Source organism: Periplaneta americana, chromosome 15 (genome assembly GCF_040183065.1).
Source record: "Periplaneta americana isolate PAMFEO1 chromosome 15, P.americana_PAMFEO1_priV1, whole genome shotgun sequence".
NCBI lineage: Eukaryota > Metazoa > Arthropoda > Insecta > Blattodea > Blattidae > Periplaneta > Periplaneta americana.
In genome coordinates, this window is record NC_091131.1 from 117549549 (window position 1) to 117566947 (window position 17399).

The 17399-nt window shown below is 36.0% G+C and overlaps 1 protein-coding gene across 2 annotated transcripts in view; it reads left to right on the top strand.

Moving 5' to 3' along the window:
- LOC138715287 (tigger transposable element-derived protein 6-like) overlaps nucleotides 1–17399 on the top strand; it is a 47625-nt gene that overhangs the window by 8058 nt on the left and 22168 nt on the right. For both annotated transcript variants that reach the window (XM_069848045.1, XM_069848044.1), the window contains exons 2-3: nucleotides 338–567; nucleotides 2243–2456. In XM_069848045.1, the coding sequence (XP_069704146.1) occupies nucleotides 338–567; nucleotides 2243–2456 (444 nt within the window). The remainder of the gene's footprint in view (nucleotides 1–337; nucleotides 568–2242; nucleotides 2457–17399) is intronic.

The window sequence follows — 17399 nt, forward strand, 5'->3', positions numbered from 1 at the left end:
TAATGTCTGTGACTGGTATATAAGCCTACGGCCTTGAAAGAATTTGTAGTAGTGTCAGTGTGAACTCTTCCACACCACTGTAAAATGATGCTTAATTGCAACTCTATTTTTAGTAATGGAAACATTTCAGTTACCAGTTATGCTACTTGGTGTACAGTAACGAAAAACCATTTCGGAAGACGGATTATAAAAATCACACTTCCAATATTCCCATCCATGATAGTTGCTGTTTTTTTTATCCCTAACTTTCGACAATCAACATTCAACAGGAACTCAGATTCCAGTCACAGACAGTAAACAGAAGAGTTACACATAACTGTAATTTATTATTTTATAGGGATGCACTCATAGAAGTGAAAGAAGAACAAGAAGATACTGATCCCGGATTTGAACTGCAGGACACGGAAACAATAGATCTATTAAGCAGCAGTAGTCCACTCCCGAGTAGGGGAGATGGGGAATCCGACTCGTCTTACCCCACCACTACCAACATCTCAGGGTCTTTAGGGTTACCTCCTACTAGATCACAGCCCATGGCATTCTGCGAGAATTCTCCGGATCCGTTGCGTAAGTTATCTTTAAATCTCAATCAGAAAATCTGAGCTGTGAAGTTCTAATTAAAATTAAATAACAGTGACAGTGACTCAAGGTCTAGTGGTCGGAGCTTCTGGCTACAGTTCATGAGGTCCCGTGTTCGATTCCCAGTTAGAATGGAGGAATTTTTCCTTAAAGGGGATTATTTCTGTGTTCGTCTATGGTCTGGAACTTAGGTTAAGTTTAGATTTAAGACCTCTCCTGGTGCCACATAATCATGATCAACTTATCATTTATCATCGGGGTAATGGTAATTCCACCTTACATGTGCCCCAACCTGAGAAGTGGCTTACACATAAGCCATTATCAGAAAAGAAAACCAAAAATGTCGAAAAGACAATCTGGTGGCATTCGAGATAAAAAGAAATGAAAAAAAAAGCACAATATAAAAGAAAACTTGAAAATAGTCACTTGTAATGAGTGTACCTCTGTACATAGTGTTGGACATTGTACCACTGTCACATATTCTGTGACACAGTACATGAGGGTAGGCCACCAAAGTGGAACTGAGAGGGATTCAATCCAGCATCAGAACTGGAATCGGGTGTGGCTTGGTGGATAAAGCGTCAGCATGTAGAGCTGAAATCCCAGGTTCGAGCTCTGGTGTCGGAGAGAATTTTTTTCCATTTTACCCATTCTTCATCATATGGTAATGCAGAATTCCTGCACAGAAATATCATATGTACTTCGGTACATCATAGTAATTTGAAAATCGAAACTCTATCTTATTTGTTTTCTGATTTTCAAACGAAATTTAAGCCACTTCTATAGTAGTTTTTATTCTTGATTTAAGATTAATCACACATCATGTATTTGGTTTGATCCAGGAATACTAACTAATATGAAATGTGTCATCCCGTCTTTAATTAATATTGGAATAAATGTAACGTATAGGACTTAAAACACTGCAATCCTAGTCCTTTCTTTTTCACTATCCAAAGCAGGTATAGATACAAACTTAGCGTACTTATCGTGACACTATTTTTCTTTCCAGACATCTTTCAATATGTAAATATTTCACAAACTTAATAAAGACACTGTGATGAATGTTATACTTTACTTTATAAAACGTCATACAACTTCAGAAAATGTTGAAAATTGATATGGATCAAATCACGAGTTTTCCACAAATTCTTTGCATGATAGGAATTTTCTGAGTACATGGACTGAGAAGAAAAGTGATCGAAGACTTAAACCTGTTTCTAATTTTAAAAAAGTTCAAAAGTTAGAAAATGTGGTTAAGAAAGAAAAAAACAGTAACATAATTATACTGATTTTAGTTTTACTGGGAGAAGGTGAAGATAACTATGAAATGCTACACTGTTATACAATAATATGTACATTAATTCGAACGTGACAATTTTCAGCGTTTTCTTTGATTTTTGGTCTGTCGACTGCACATTCTTGGTAATATAGCAGGCTTTCATTGTTGAAACATTTATCCATCCAACACTATGGCTTTCAAAATGCTACCTTCCCAAGAATGAAAGTAGATCCAATATTCAAAAACTTTGTTTTATTGAGGCACAATCAGTGACGAAAGAAACTAACTGAATGTCTAAAACTATAGAAGACTAATTTCCTGATAAAAATGAAAATTGTCCACTGAAAACCTCTTCGTGGTAAGAATGTAATTTATTTTTTACAGCCGAACTACCAAAACAGCATAGTTTGGATGCAGAACAACATGAAGAAGAGAGGACACTTGAGACTTTACAGTTAAGTGAACAAGAACGGCAGAGGCGCTTGGAAATTCTGGAAAAAGAACACGATATGAAGATGGACATTCTGAGAATCGAGAAGGAAACTGCAGAGATCAACAGGGACATTGCTAGGAGACAACATTTATGGCAGTCCGAGAAGTGAGTATATTTTAATATTATAATTTTAGACTTAATGGTATTCAGCAACCATATATGGAATATGCTTGCATTGTATTGTATTGTATTTATTTACATTCCATGGTATTCATAAATCGCTTCACAGCTAGAATATGGAATATGTAAAAAAAAATCTTAATCTGAAGTAGCCAGAAGTGAATGTATTCTTTTCATTAAGATTTCTAGTCCAAGTAGGTTAGTGTCACAGTCAACGAATTTGCTGAATTAAATTATTAACGTCCTCTGGTAAATGAAAAATTTTACACGGCCTGTGGGCACTTTTGTCACCGCAAGTAATATCAGCTTCATGAGGCCCTGTTTCACTGTGGGCAGAAGTCAAGGATTTCAGATATGTAAGATTTTTTCTGAAAAATTGGCCACTTTAAATCAAACTGCTCTTGCATTTACTTTTAACTGAACTATATTATATGTACGATTTAATTTCTGTAGCAGACTTTGTTTCTACACAAAATGTAAATTAAGTTCGCTCATAACATCGTGAAATGCCAGTAAATCAGTATCTGTAAAAGACAGACAAAGATTCAGACAGAGCTTTCTATCTATGTAATTAATTTTATTCTATAATGACTATTTTACACATTGTTACATAATTACTGAAAACATGTGACAACACTGTTCCATGTTTTGCTAAAGTCCAGAAAAATAGAAAATGGTTTTTGCTAAAAAATATATAAAAAATATGCAAAAAAAAATATGCTCTTAACGTCAAAATATGCACAAACTCCAAAATATGCACATAATGCACGAACAACCATTCGTCAATCATCTTAATTAAACATGAAACATGTAATTATTAAGGAGCGGATTCCTATGTAATTAAATATTCTTTTTGCTTATGATAAAACACAATTAACAAAGTTAAAAATTCCGAACATGAAGTTTCAAGTTTAAAACCCGAATTTTATTTCACATAAAAACACATATTTTCACAAAAAAATTATGTAAATACATATTTTCAGGAAATCTATTATAAACACATAAATCTTGGAGTTTTTTTACTTAAATAATTTTTTACAAGAACTTTTAAATATTTTAAAACTAAATCAATTATATCACTCGAAGTACTTTATCTTTTTTAAGAACTTTTGGTTGCTTCGTGTTTCTAAGCGCTATGTGGTGTATCCATGATCCATTTTCATAATAGTATCGCCTCAAGTTCTGAGAACTGCTAGGCAGCATATCAATGTTATTATTAGAGAATAAATTAACATGGACAAGGAGGAGAGATCTTGTAACACATAATTAGGAATGTTTATTGTTGCTGAAGATGATTTCATTCCACGCTTTGTTTGTGAAACACAACAGATAAGAGCTGGGTATGAACATTATTTAATTTAAACAAATCTCTCGCCTCTCGCTCATGTCTATCAAGTAAGGCAATATATCTTCTTGTGATTCCCTGTTATCGGGCTTCATCAATCGATATCCTTCAAGATATACTGAAAGATGGTTATTTAAAAAACGATTTGGCTTTCCTATTAGCAAATTTAAGCTTTTTGTGTGACACCATAAAAAAAACTCGAAACATCCAAAAACCTGTTGTCTGAAACAGGAAGGTGCGTGCCATGGAAATTAAACTAGACTTGCTACCAGGTTCAGAAGCACAATTACTAAGGGACAAATTCCAGAATGTGTTTGGGAAAAACAGTGGATATAAAAAAATGTGTAATGTTGCTCAAGTATTGGAGGATGTGCCTGTAGGTGAAATTGACGGTGTTTGTGTTTGTGACATTCCTCTCTTTAAATATGAAAGTCTGACGTCCTGTGATATGGAAACATTCCTCTCTTTAAATATGAAAGTCTGACGTCCTGTGATGTGGAAAGATCGTTTTCACAGTATGAGTCGTTGTTCAGAGATAATCGGCGTGTATTTGTGATGGAGAATTTGGAGATGACCTTTGTTGTTCACTGCAATTCTCGGCTAACTACTAGCACTCAAGTGTGGTTGGTGAGTACCTAGTAACATTTTTTTTTTTCAAGCTAAGTAAGGTATTTTTGTCATATTTAAAAAAAAAATTTATTTTTTATTTTTAGCAAATATTTTCGTACTTTTCAGCACATAAAAAATAAATATATTTAAATTTTTTAGCACATAAAAATCCGCTCCCTAGTAATTATTAAGTTGTATTAAGACGTGCAGATCCAATACAAATATGCATTTGCATATATATCTCATCAAATTTAATACAGTCGCTTCGAGATTAAAGCATCCAATCTAATATTTTTGCATTATGTTTACTATAATATTAAAAAACAGGAGAATTTCGTGTCAAATTAATTTCTTCCTTTCTGTAAAAAAGCTAATTCTTTTTAACTTAAATCTAACAACTGGTTCTGCAAAACTGTGACATATTTATCTAGAGGTTCAGGTGAACCAGCTGAATAACACCACTGAATACATTACATAATGTTTTTCATCGCTAACTTGGACACTGAGGTTCCCCTGTTCATTTTTTGTCTTCATAAAATCTAAGACAAAATACACATTCCAAAACTCATATGCAGTGCTTAATAGTCTCATAAACATATTGAAGAATCATTTCTATTCTCTCAAATGTCAAAAACAAGTCTGACAGTTTTATTCCTAAATTTAAAATGAGCTCAGAAGACATCAGTATTTTACATAGACCTGGATATTTTGTCCCTTTCTGTCTCTAAGTGTATCTGTTGCAGCTTTTGAGATGTGTTATGCTAGAGTTCTGTAGCTTTATCACACAGTTATAATGGTTTTCTTAAATTAGAAGCAGCCAATCTAATAATAAACATTTCACCTGTTTTTGCGAAACCTTTATCATCTAACAAAACTGCACAGAGTTACATTTGATTTTTGGGCACATATTATACAGGACTGGGTAAAGTTTTTCATAGAAGAAGTAGAGTCAGCGACAGCTGTGACTTCCTCCCTGGTAGAGTAAATGCAAGAAGAGCTTGCCACGGAATGCTGCGCGAACTTTCGGAAACGTTCGGGTGCACTTGACCTCGCTTCGATTCGATTGGCAAACTGTCGTCAGTTCTCAGTCGTCTGCTGGCTTGATATTTCGAGTGAGATTTATCACAGCACATGTAACGGAACCTAAACCTTGTTGCAGAGTAACTAATAACATAACATTGTTGAAAATACAGAAGTACAAATTCTTTTACATATAAAATCACTGAATGAAATTACAAAGATGTTATAAGAAATATGTGATCGTGTAATAATTGATATCTGACATTGTAATAAAATACTAATAACTAATACTATGTGATTTTATTAAAATGTTTCGATAACTAGCGTGGTACTATGGTCGATTTATTTTAATCTGTATATACTCCTTATGTTACGAGCTGAGCCTGTTTCGTTTTTCATACATTTATAAACGTTATAAATAATTCCCTAGTTTGACTGTGTAACATTTCATTAGCACTTCCTAATTTAGAGCCAAGTAGAGCATTGTTAAGTACATAGAATGTTATACAGAACTCTGTTATTTTACAAACACACTATGAACTCTATAAAAATTCTGATATAAGGGATAAAACGCAGAATATGTAACGCACATGCTAGCTTCTACCCGCTCTGCACAATACATTTCACGATATGAACAGCTCAAGACCGCGCTTTCGAATGCGCCCTGTAATCATCATTACGTGATTCATAGCAGCCCTGTAACAAGCATGGCGGCACGTGGACCGAATATCGTTCTCTGTGCATCAGTCAAATGAGCAAGCTTTCTTTGCGCTTCCTCTATCATGAACTGCCAATTCCAGTCTGATTAGTAGGTACAATGTGTCATCACAAAATCAAGGAATTCCTATTTTAATTCTGTGGCATTACCGTCATTCTGCCTAACATGGCAGAAACTCCATCACAAGCAGACCCCACTAAATTTTCTTTCAGGTAAAATTCATTTAAACCATGGAACTCTATGTTAGACAAAATATTGTAATCGAAAAGCTTTAAATGTTTGTAAGTCTTCAGGATTCAAAAAATAATGTCATGAAGGTGACATGATTTATGTGTTTTGCATCAACTCAAGTCTTCTACCATGTTACAAACGATACTTCATAATTTAATATGCACCCAAATAGGAAGATGAATTTTTGTTTTCTATGTTACATACAAAAGCCATTTTCTGTTATCTCAAAATTAATACATTTGACTTCATTTATATGCAGCCAGATAACTCAATTAATACAATGATATGCTACAGACTGAAAGGTTCCGAGTTCAATCCCAGTTGGCAGTGGAATTTTTTGTTGCCAAAACTTCCAGATTGGCCCCAAAGTCCATTCAGTCTCCTGTCAAATTGAACACTTGTCTCTTCCAGCGGATAAAAAGTTGCTGAAGTATGGCACATATTACACCACCTCATTCTAGTTTCCAATACATGAAACATGGAGCTAGTGATGAAAATTTTACCCTTATTAGGCCATATTTTTTTGCTTATTGCTGTGGCGATTGGTTGTATAGGCTGATTTATAGGTGATTTCAGTTAACTTATAGATATAAATTTTACATTTTGAAAATGGCCTTCAGGCTTTGCAACACAGATTTACCTCTGCCAGAACGATATAAGAAACGAATTATGGAGAAGGGTATTCCTTTTTACAATTAAATTACGATTAAAATGTAACTATGTACAATATCAGTGTCATTATCATCATTACCATGACCCAGGTTAAGATCATGGTGCAGCATGCTGTGTACATACAAGAGCACAACTGTTCATTATCATCATTAGTATGACTCAGATTAAGTTCATGGTGCAGCATGCTCTGTAGGTACAAGAGTGCAACTGTTGATTATCATCATTACCATGCCCTGGGTTAAGATCATGGTGCAGCATGCTGTGTACGTACAAGAGCACAACTGTTCATTATCATCATTAGTATGAGTCAGATTAAGTTCATGGTGCAGCATGCTCTGTAGATACAAGAGTGCAACTGTTGATTATCATCATTACCATGCCCTGGGTTAAGATCATGGTGCAGCATGCTGTGTACGTGTCCATTATCATCATCAGGGGCGGCTCGTCCATAAGAGCTGCGGAGCTGCAGCAGTCCCTGCTTTGACAGGAAAATAAAAATAATATTTATTTTAATTTGTAGAAGAATTGTTACAGCTTTTACTGGTAAATTGCTTTACATTTCATCTGGCCGGGAATATGTACTATTATCTTATACATTATCTTTTTGCTCATCGACTGTACTGGAATTGACACCGCATTCAAAGTCGTCCTGGGATCTCCAGGGTGGGACAGATCATAGAGAGTGTGTCTTGCTAGGTCAGGGGGTGGAGAGGTGAAGGGAAGCAGAGGGAAACTGCCGCTGTTTAAAACCCTTATTTCGCTGCAGTGGCTTGCAGAGCCAGGCAACAAGGGAAGATCTTTCCTCCCCTCCCACACCGCTATTGTAATGCTAAGTCAAATGGATTCTCTATTCCCTTGAAACTTAATGACAAAATTTTTATTTTCTCTTCACATACTTACTGCTACAATCTTATCGAGTTAATATAACGAAATTAATATTCTCCTTTGCCTTATTATTACGTATATATCCAGCAGAACCTAATATTTGCCTTAACTCAAAATGATTGCACGAGTATAATCCTTTTGATATAGCACGTAAAATACGAAAGAGACTTCTTTTCCAGTTTTAGAAAATTGTTGACCATCAGTATATCTGAGTGTTGCTTTGGTGTGACGTTTTAGTACCGTAACTTAACCAGTGCAAATGTGCAAGCATGAGTGTGTGTGAATTACAGAATATTAATTTTATTTTTCTCAACTTTCCCTTGCGAAGAAAATTGATGTAATGAAGTGAAATTAAAGGGTCATTCGTTACCCGACTTAAATCTTACTCAAGCTTCATCCAGCCGAAATAGTGCATATATGTAAGGAAGTATAACAATGAAATTTACGCTGAGCATTTGTGGTTGCCTCCTCTTCGGTGGTGATACTGCATAGACTAGGTATGGTGTGACAGATTTAGGACATTTGCCCCTAAAAATTAAAAAGCACAAATCTTCGCAATCTCACCTGAAAAATGTTGTTTCATTGGCTATGTTAGGCAAAACTAATATTGCTGCGCAATTAAGTGAAACGAACAGAACAAACATTCTCAAACATAATCAAGAAGTGAGAAAAAATCGTGAAATTATTTTAAAAAATATTGATTGTATCAAATTTTGTGGCCAATATGAACTTCCCCTTAGGGGACATGATGAAAAAATGATTCAAAGAACTCTGGTGTATTTCGTGGGTTGCTACAGTTCGTGAGTGATCTAAACGAGCCTCTCAAAAATTATTTGAAACATACCACTGTTTAAAGGTAATTCTAAGACAATTCAGAATTAACTGGTAGATTGCAAGTTGAGTGTCTGTCGATCAGAAATTCAGACTGAAATCGATGGTATTAGTTTTTTTTAGCGATTAGCAAATGATGCCACAGACATCTCCCAACTAAGTCAGAAAGTTTAGGTTTTTCTTTATGTAGTGCATTTCTTTTTGTCCTATACTGATTAGTAATGGTATCAAGAAGTGGAATTTGTATGTACCAAAATCTACTGCAGCTCTTCCAATCCACAAGTTCACGAGTTGCCACTGATCATCATTACCATGACTTGGGTTAAGATCATAGTGCAGCATGCTGTGTACGTGCAAGAGCACAACTGTTCATTATCATCATTATCATGACCCAGGTTAAGATCGTGGTGCAGCATGTTATGTACATGCAAGAGTACAGCTGTTCATTATCATCATTACCATGACCCAGATTAAGATCATGGTGCAGCATGCTGTGTACGTGCAAGGCACAGCTGTTCATTACCATCATTACCATGACCCGGGTTAAGATCATGGTGCAGCATGTTGTGTACGTGCAAGAGCACAACTTTTCATTATCATGAGCCAGGTTAAGATCATGCTGCAGCATGCTGTGTACGTGCAAGAGCACAGCTGTTCATTATCATCATTACCATGACCCGGGTTAAGATCATGGTGCAGCATGCTGTGTATGTGCAAGAGCATAACTGTTCATTATCATCATTATCATGAGCCAGGTTAAGATCGTGGTGCAGCATGCTGTGTACGTGCAAGAGCACAGCTGTTCATTATCATCATTACCATGACGCGGATTAAGATCATGGTGCAGCATGTTGTGTGCGTGCAAGAGCACAACTGTTCATTACCATGACCTGGGTTAAGATCATGGTGTAGCGTGCTGTGTACATGCAAAAGCACAACTGTTCATTATCGTCATTACCGTGACCCAGGTTCAGATCATGGTGCAGTATGCTGTGTCCATATAAGAGCACACCTGTTCAGTGACAAAGTAATTCACATAACAGGAGTGGTAAGCACAATAAGCCTCAGGCTGCAGTGCAAGCCTTCAGAGCTGTCTTCCGTAAAAAAAATTGTACAAGAACAACTGTAAATAGGTTTAACGCCAATTGCTACCACCATTCACAATGCACAACTTAACAGCTAAGTTTGTCAAATTGCTACTGTGGGGAGCTCACGAAATCAGCCCTGGTAGGAATGTGGCATAATGCCAATCCTACATGCAGGCAACATCCAATGTAACACCACTCTTGCCCGCAAAAACGACATAACGACTTGCTACTAACTGCATTACAGTAATTAACCAATTTGAAAACATTCGATAATCTTTTAAAAAGGAAACTAACAGTTTCAACTTATGCAACACACCGAGCTAGTCTCAAACTACCTGATATTTTCAGCCACAGTATAATTAAACACAATGTGCCGACAGTGATGTTCATTGTCATATGGCTCATAACTCATAACAACATAACTTATCACTGGTCAGTTCTAGGAAGAGCGGTGCTCCATTCATCAATACCTCCCCGCACCACACCTAATTAAAATACACCTCGCAGAGACTTTCTCGTAAGCTCCCCACAGTACACTAAATGTGCGCACATGAGAAGTGATGAGAATTCCGATCATCAGTTGAGTGGCAGAGAAATTGAACCTTGATTAAATTAAAAGAACATAAAAAAAAGGTGATGATATAGTTGCTGGTTACAAAACCTGCTGGTTTATTGACTTTGCCAGGTTTTATAGTTGTACTGATGTAATTTTATTGGTTACCTGTATCTTCAATGTCTACTTCTAACGGTTCATCGACACCAATATTTACAGCTGTACTAACATAGAAGACATTTTTCCCGAAACTTTGCTTGCAGATATGCACTTTACGATATACTCGTAAGCAATGGATTTTTTCGGCACATTTCAAACAATTTGTTAATATTTTTGATTCTAGTGGCTGTGTCTGTCCAAAACAAATACACTTCGCTATAATTTATAATTTTCTCACCATTTCAAATTACTGTAAAATATTTCCACACTCCCTTTTTTATATATAGGGTACAGTTCGGCATTCTTATTTACAAATAAGACACACGGAAACTCTACACGCGTAATTCAGAACAAATCAGGATTTAAAAATAAATTTGATTTGGAAATGAGCTACCTATACCAAAAATATCCAGTCTTGGAAAATTCGAAACGAAAAGGTAGCAGTTATTCTGTATGTAATGATTAATTTCTCTTAGCCAAATGTTTTTCAATCATGCAAATTAGTCCATCTTATTTGCCAGTTTATTCTACATAATACAAAATATCACGAACGAAATCATGTGACGATTCTTGAAGCTGAGCACCATTATGTATTTTTGATTTTCAAACGAAGACACATTAATTTGATTAAAATGATTATATGTATTTCATGTGCATCAGATCAAGATAAATTTATCCATAGGATATGAACAAAATCTACCAAGTAGTTTAAGGAAATAGATTTACACAAACAAACAGATTATGGCACACTGAAACCACTGAAAACTTGTTTTTCTGCTAAAATCTCGTATTCAATTTTTTGCGGTTTCACAATGCTTCCTCTAATGAGAAAGTATGCAATAATTAGATATTTTCTTTCGTATTTATTTACCTACAGTCGATGCCACCTATATTGGCAGATGGATTTTGTTAATCTGGACTTCATAGTGAGTTACTCATCAGTGCAAGGTCAATTGATATCTCGGTCACAAATTGCAGAGGCAGTGTGTGGGTCATAAGAATAGATATACAGACCCTTTATCTATGGACACTGCCGGACAGTCACCTCCGAAAACTATGCACATATCGCTAACTATACAACTACAGTCTTATGTGTCCTACTCGTATATTCATATTTATATTCTAACCCTTCCACTGGTTTGCAGGCCTTTCGTCCACCACCTTTTGTCCACAATTTGTTTCATCCATTACCTTTCGTCCACGTTCTTTTGTCCACAACCGATTGGTCCATACAATGTACATCCATCCATACATTTTGTCCATACCTTTTATGTGCATAACCTTTCGTCCATCTTAGAATACAAATTTGTGTTTCCCACTTACAATTACAACAGAAAGTATTGTCATCATTGTCGTCTGTTTCTTAGATACGTTTCATTTGCCTTTGGATATTAAAGTACTGTATGAATATATATTTTGGATATTAAAAATTATGGCAGAAGTTGTATATAGGCCTACAGCAAAGATGGGAGAAGAAGATATTGGAGATGTGAGGATCGACAGAATTGTAATGCAGATGCACGACTTGAACTGACTTAGATGACATTGCAAAACATTAACATAATGCAAGTGTCGAGGGTGAAGTTAGGAAAGTTAAGAACGACCTTAAGAGACGTGCAGAAGAAAATCCCAACGAATCTCTGGCACAAATCAAGCATGCAGATCTTCACGAGGAGACAGACCAGGAAATCCTTCTGATGTTGCCAGACAGAAACACCATGAAGAGGCATGTGAACCGAACTGAAAATACAACTCGGCCACCAATTTCTCGAACTTCACAAGAACTTGTTCTCATAGATAAATAAATTTAAATAAATTACATTTTCACCAAATGAAATATGTTTCATGTCATCAATTTTTTTTATCATAGTGGACGAAAACATAATAGACGAGCATGAAAATGGACTAAATGGTCAGTGGACAAAACTTAATGGACAAATCATGAAATGGACAAATGTGTCAGTGGACAAGAAAAAAAGTGGACGAAACGTAGTGAACCAAAGGCCCTATACACTTCCACCTCTTATATTCCTTGCTCTTTCATGAGCTCACTGTTGTTACAAGATTCATCACCTCTACTGCTGACACTGCTTTTGGTACCACTCATTCTATTACAGTCAGAGTTTTTTGTCACTTGGAACCTAATTTTATTGTGTCTTAGTCTTTTGACTGTTGGACTATTACCACCTGTGTGTAAATACTCTGAATAATATAAATATGTCGAACAACACATTTCTCACATTTTCCTCTTAAAGATCGCCAGAAATTGTAACGTTTCCTCAAAATCTGAAACAGTGACCATTCTTTGTAAACACATGCTACACGTGAATTAAATCATTGAAGCAAGTTCTCATATTCATCTACTTCCGTTAATGCTTTCGGAACATGAGGTTTCCTGTCAGGTGTGTCGAATGATGATCTTATTTCAATGTGCCTCTTTGGGTTATTTAATGTTAACTCTTGAAATCGGATGTATCGTCGAAGATTCCTGTTGCTTCCAGAACTTGTTCTTGTACTAACTAAATGTTTGTTATGAATCTTTTTGAACACAGTTCGACACAATTCATACCTATTTTTCGTCTTGCTCTTCATGAAGTCATAAACATTAGCAATAATTTCTTGGGTCTGGTAATGCAGTGTTTTGCTTTTAATTTAGAAAATGTAGGAAACATACTGTACAATTTTATTATTGCGAATGAAACCCACTTACAGCACTGTACTAAATCCACTTGGACTGTACTGTGGTTCATTAGTGTATTCCATAATAATGAAATGAGCCTTTTCTTAGTTGGTTATTTAATGACGCTGTATCAACTACGAGGTAATTTAGCATCGATGAGGTTGATGATAGTGAGATGGTATTTGGCAAGATGAGGCCGAGGATTCGCCATAGATTACCTGGTATTCACCTTACGGTTGGGGAAAACCTCGGAAAAACCCAACCAAGTAATCAGTCCAAGTGGGGATCGAACCTGCACGCGAGCGCAACTTCAGACCGGCAGACAAGCGCCTTAACCGACTGAGCCACACCGGTAGCTATAATGAAATGAGTGAAGGGTGTGAAAATGTAAATGACTGAGAATGTCATTGCAGGTCATTCATTCATACATGACAGTAGTGTCATCCCATCACGGTTATAAGTCAAAATCGATGACTGTACTAATGTGTTCCAGAATGTTAATGCGGCTAAATGTTGAATTAATATCCTGTTGTTCATGTCAATGTACAGAGGAAAATCAATTAAGTAACTGTTTATCCTTAGAAGTTTATAAGCTGCACGGAATATTTGAGCTACAGATCCATTCAGACCTTTATTCATTTTATTATTTTCTGCTTCCAGACCTTCCACTACAGCACAACATGTAATTGCTTCTGTTGTTTTATGGCAAACTGTGTTTTTATGTATACAGAGTGTAACTAAAATGTATGTCAAAACTTTAAGGGCATATTCCTCTCATATAAAGCATGTAAAAATGTTATATGAATATTGATCCGGAAACGTTTTATTTCCTTTGTTACAGCTCTTTTTTTTTACAACAATGCTTACATTGTATGATGCGGTATATTATGAAATAAAAATAGTATACCACATGAAAATGGAAATGTTCAAGATGGTCCCGTTAGCATGAATACATACATCAACCCATCACATAGCATTCAGTCTCTGATGCACTGATGTATCCCTGGAGAATGTCGTTCTGTTTTGCAGTCTTCCAAAATACGGGCTCGAAGACTCTCTTCATCTTGCACCGAGATTCCATTTACAATCTCTCTTCTAACTCGTTGTACTTGACCAATGGCATTTTCTCATGAGTACAAGCCAGCCAATACAAACACAGGTTAACCAGCTTCAAAATTTAAGGCACGAAATATTTAAGATTTCAATTCATATACATGTAGCATATATAGAAAGTGATTCTACTGAATTTCTGGGTTAGTTACAAGCAATGAATGAACAAGAAATTGTGTCACGGCTTCCTTGCTACAAAATATACGACGAACAAATAGCTTTTTGATGACAACAGAATGAATCTAGTAAGCTGTGACCAGAAACAAGAACGGCAAAGTTCAAACTTGGCCAACTCTCACGTCCCTGTTCCAGGGCTCCAGCAAGTTCCTCATTAATTATTGTGAATGCTCACATTTAATTACATTTATTTTAACAATTTTTCCTTTCTGTTCTCATTGTTTCCGTTTCCGGTTTATTGTGGACCAGCCTTTAACCATTTGTACTCCTATTCTAGTCCTGATTTTTGTGTTTTCCAGGTTGAGCTCATTAAAATATGCACTCTACTTCTACATTAAACCATGGGAGATCCAGATAAGATTACACAGACATAGCCAGTTGTTTGAAAGGGTTATCATCACTTTCATCTTCATATTTCAGAACTTCACACTAAAAACTTTCCGAATCCCCTGTATTTTGCTATTCTACTAAAGTTAGTTTTTTATTTTCCATCGGAATTCGACTTTTGTAATGATTTCTTGATCTAAACTTGTTACTTATAATAGAGGCGTTATACATTCTTTTACTGACCCTCAGTGCTTTGGAAACCAAAAGAAGAAGATTTTCCTTGAGACCTCTATATTATCACGCAACCTTTGTTGCAATTATATACCTAGACAACTTACAAAACTAACATATCTTCATGGGAAAATTGTTCTTCATTCTCACATAAGTTTCTTCTTCTTCGTCCTCTTTTTCTGTCAAGTGTTGGGATCCTTCAGCCACTTTCATCTGACAATGTTCTAATATCGGTAATCTAATTCTCTGAAACATGAATGCTCCAGGTGAGTGATCGGCCCTACAGTGGAGACTTGTTACTTCAGGACAACTAGTCTCCCAATATTAAACATATGCCCCCTCGAGAAACCAGATGACCCAGTTATACCCCAGGCATTGTGTAGCCTAACCATTTTTGTAACCTCTTATGACACATATTTGCTATGCTGGGGCTATTTTTATTTCCAGCTGTCACAGGGAAACTCAGATAAATGTGCTTATCACAGTTCTACCACATTTGTTTCAGAGACATAACCTACGAAGAGTTAGGATCCAAATGTTTATCTAAATTGAGTTCTGGAATTTTTTTTTAACTGGATATGTTGGAAGAACAATTTTCTTAATGAGAACTGTATAAGTAAAGTCAGGTTATTGAAAACTTTACAAGACGTCAGCAGCATTTCTAGATTCAAATTCCTCATTTACAAACTGAAATTCTGAAAGAAAAGGTTTCAGAAACAATAGATAGGCAAGATTAGAAGAAGGGCGACCAGTATTAACATTTTAATTTTTTATAGAAAAGGAGCCCTAAGGCTTACACTTCTGCCTGAGGCTTATTGTGCTTACACTTCTGTTCTGTGAATAATTCTGTCGTCGAACTGACATGCTGCACCATGAACTTAACCCAGGCTACGGTAATGATGACAATGACATTTTCAATTAATGAGGGCGAAATGAGACTGAGGTCCATGACCGAAAGTTACTCAGCAATTCTGCTTTCATAAAGATTGTTATTTTTTTTGGTCCTACAGAATATATCTGTTATAGTAACAATTAATATTAGAGGAGAAAAATTCCTCCGGAGCCGGGGATCGAACCTGGGTCCTTGGTTCTACGTACAAAGCACTCTCACCATTGAGCTACGGCGAAGTCCAATCCACAGCACCGGATCAACCCCTCTCCTCCAGTGTTTTTCCCTTTGTGGACTGACTCCAAGTTGGGCATGTAGGGTTGACATTTTATATTAAGTCAACTCCCATTATACAAGGAGCGCACTCAGTTGAGTGACTTGGTGGCTGGGATTCCACAGTAATATGCACAGTAATCTGTACAGAAATATGCACTGTTGCTAGAAGAATCTACGTAAAGATTGTTATTTTTTGGTACTCCCAGCGCCAGAGGAATTTTTCTCCTCTAATATTAATTCTGCTTCAGTTAGTTGAGGGGAAACCCCCGTAAAAAAAAATCCCAACCAGGACATGGTAACCATTACTCCACAGCAGTGGACAACATTTTCAAATTAATGCCTATATTAACATTTAATGTTTTAAAACGGTTGTAAATGAATGAAAGCTTTATTACTTTAATTGGCGCCATTTTTCTGTGTTCCCTTTTACATAGACTGCCTTTGGTGTTAGGTAAAATCTAAATTATTGTTTTTTTCGCTCCTGGTTTCATCTCCTCCTTACTAGGCTACAGTATAATTCATCCTTCCCCCCCCTCCCTTCCGTGGGGACAAGGTCTTAATCAGATTTTAATAAATCTTAGCTTTAATCTGATATGCACCATTTGAAATTTGCCAGATTTCCCCACTAGCCACTAGACAAAAAATTTTATCACCAGAGTGGCGAAAGACACCAGTTTGGCGGAAAAAATTACTATGTTGGCAACTGGCATGAATGTCGATTTCTCTCAGTGCCATCTTACGATATAATTCTCGAATTGGAATATTCAGGCGAGAGCACATCACGTAAAATATGAATTCGTTACGCAATATTTCTATCCGACTTTACCCTAATTTATCCGTAATGAGGTAATTTGTTAAGTTAATAATGTCTGTTGTGCATCTAATAATTAATATGAGTACTTGTGGATATTTGCTAATGCGTGAGTTTGATCTTTAGAAGACCTTGGAAGGGCGACTGCAAGGAATGGTTCATCCTTCGCTTTGGATTATGGCTAGGTTTACTTTTGGTATACATGATAGTTACGTTTAAATGGAAACTACGAGTTTACTACTTGTAAAAAGAATTTTGTAAAATTTACGAAATATTATAATTAGGTTAAGATACGTTGTGCTTTATAGGCTACGCT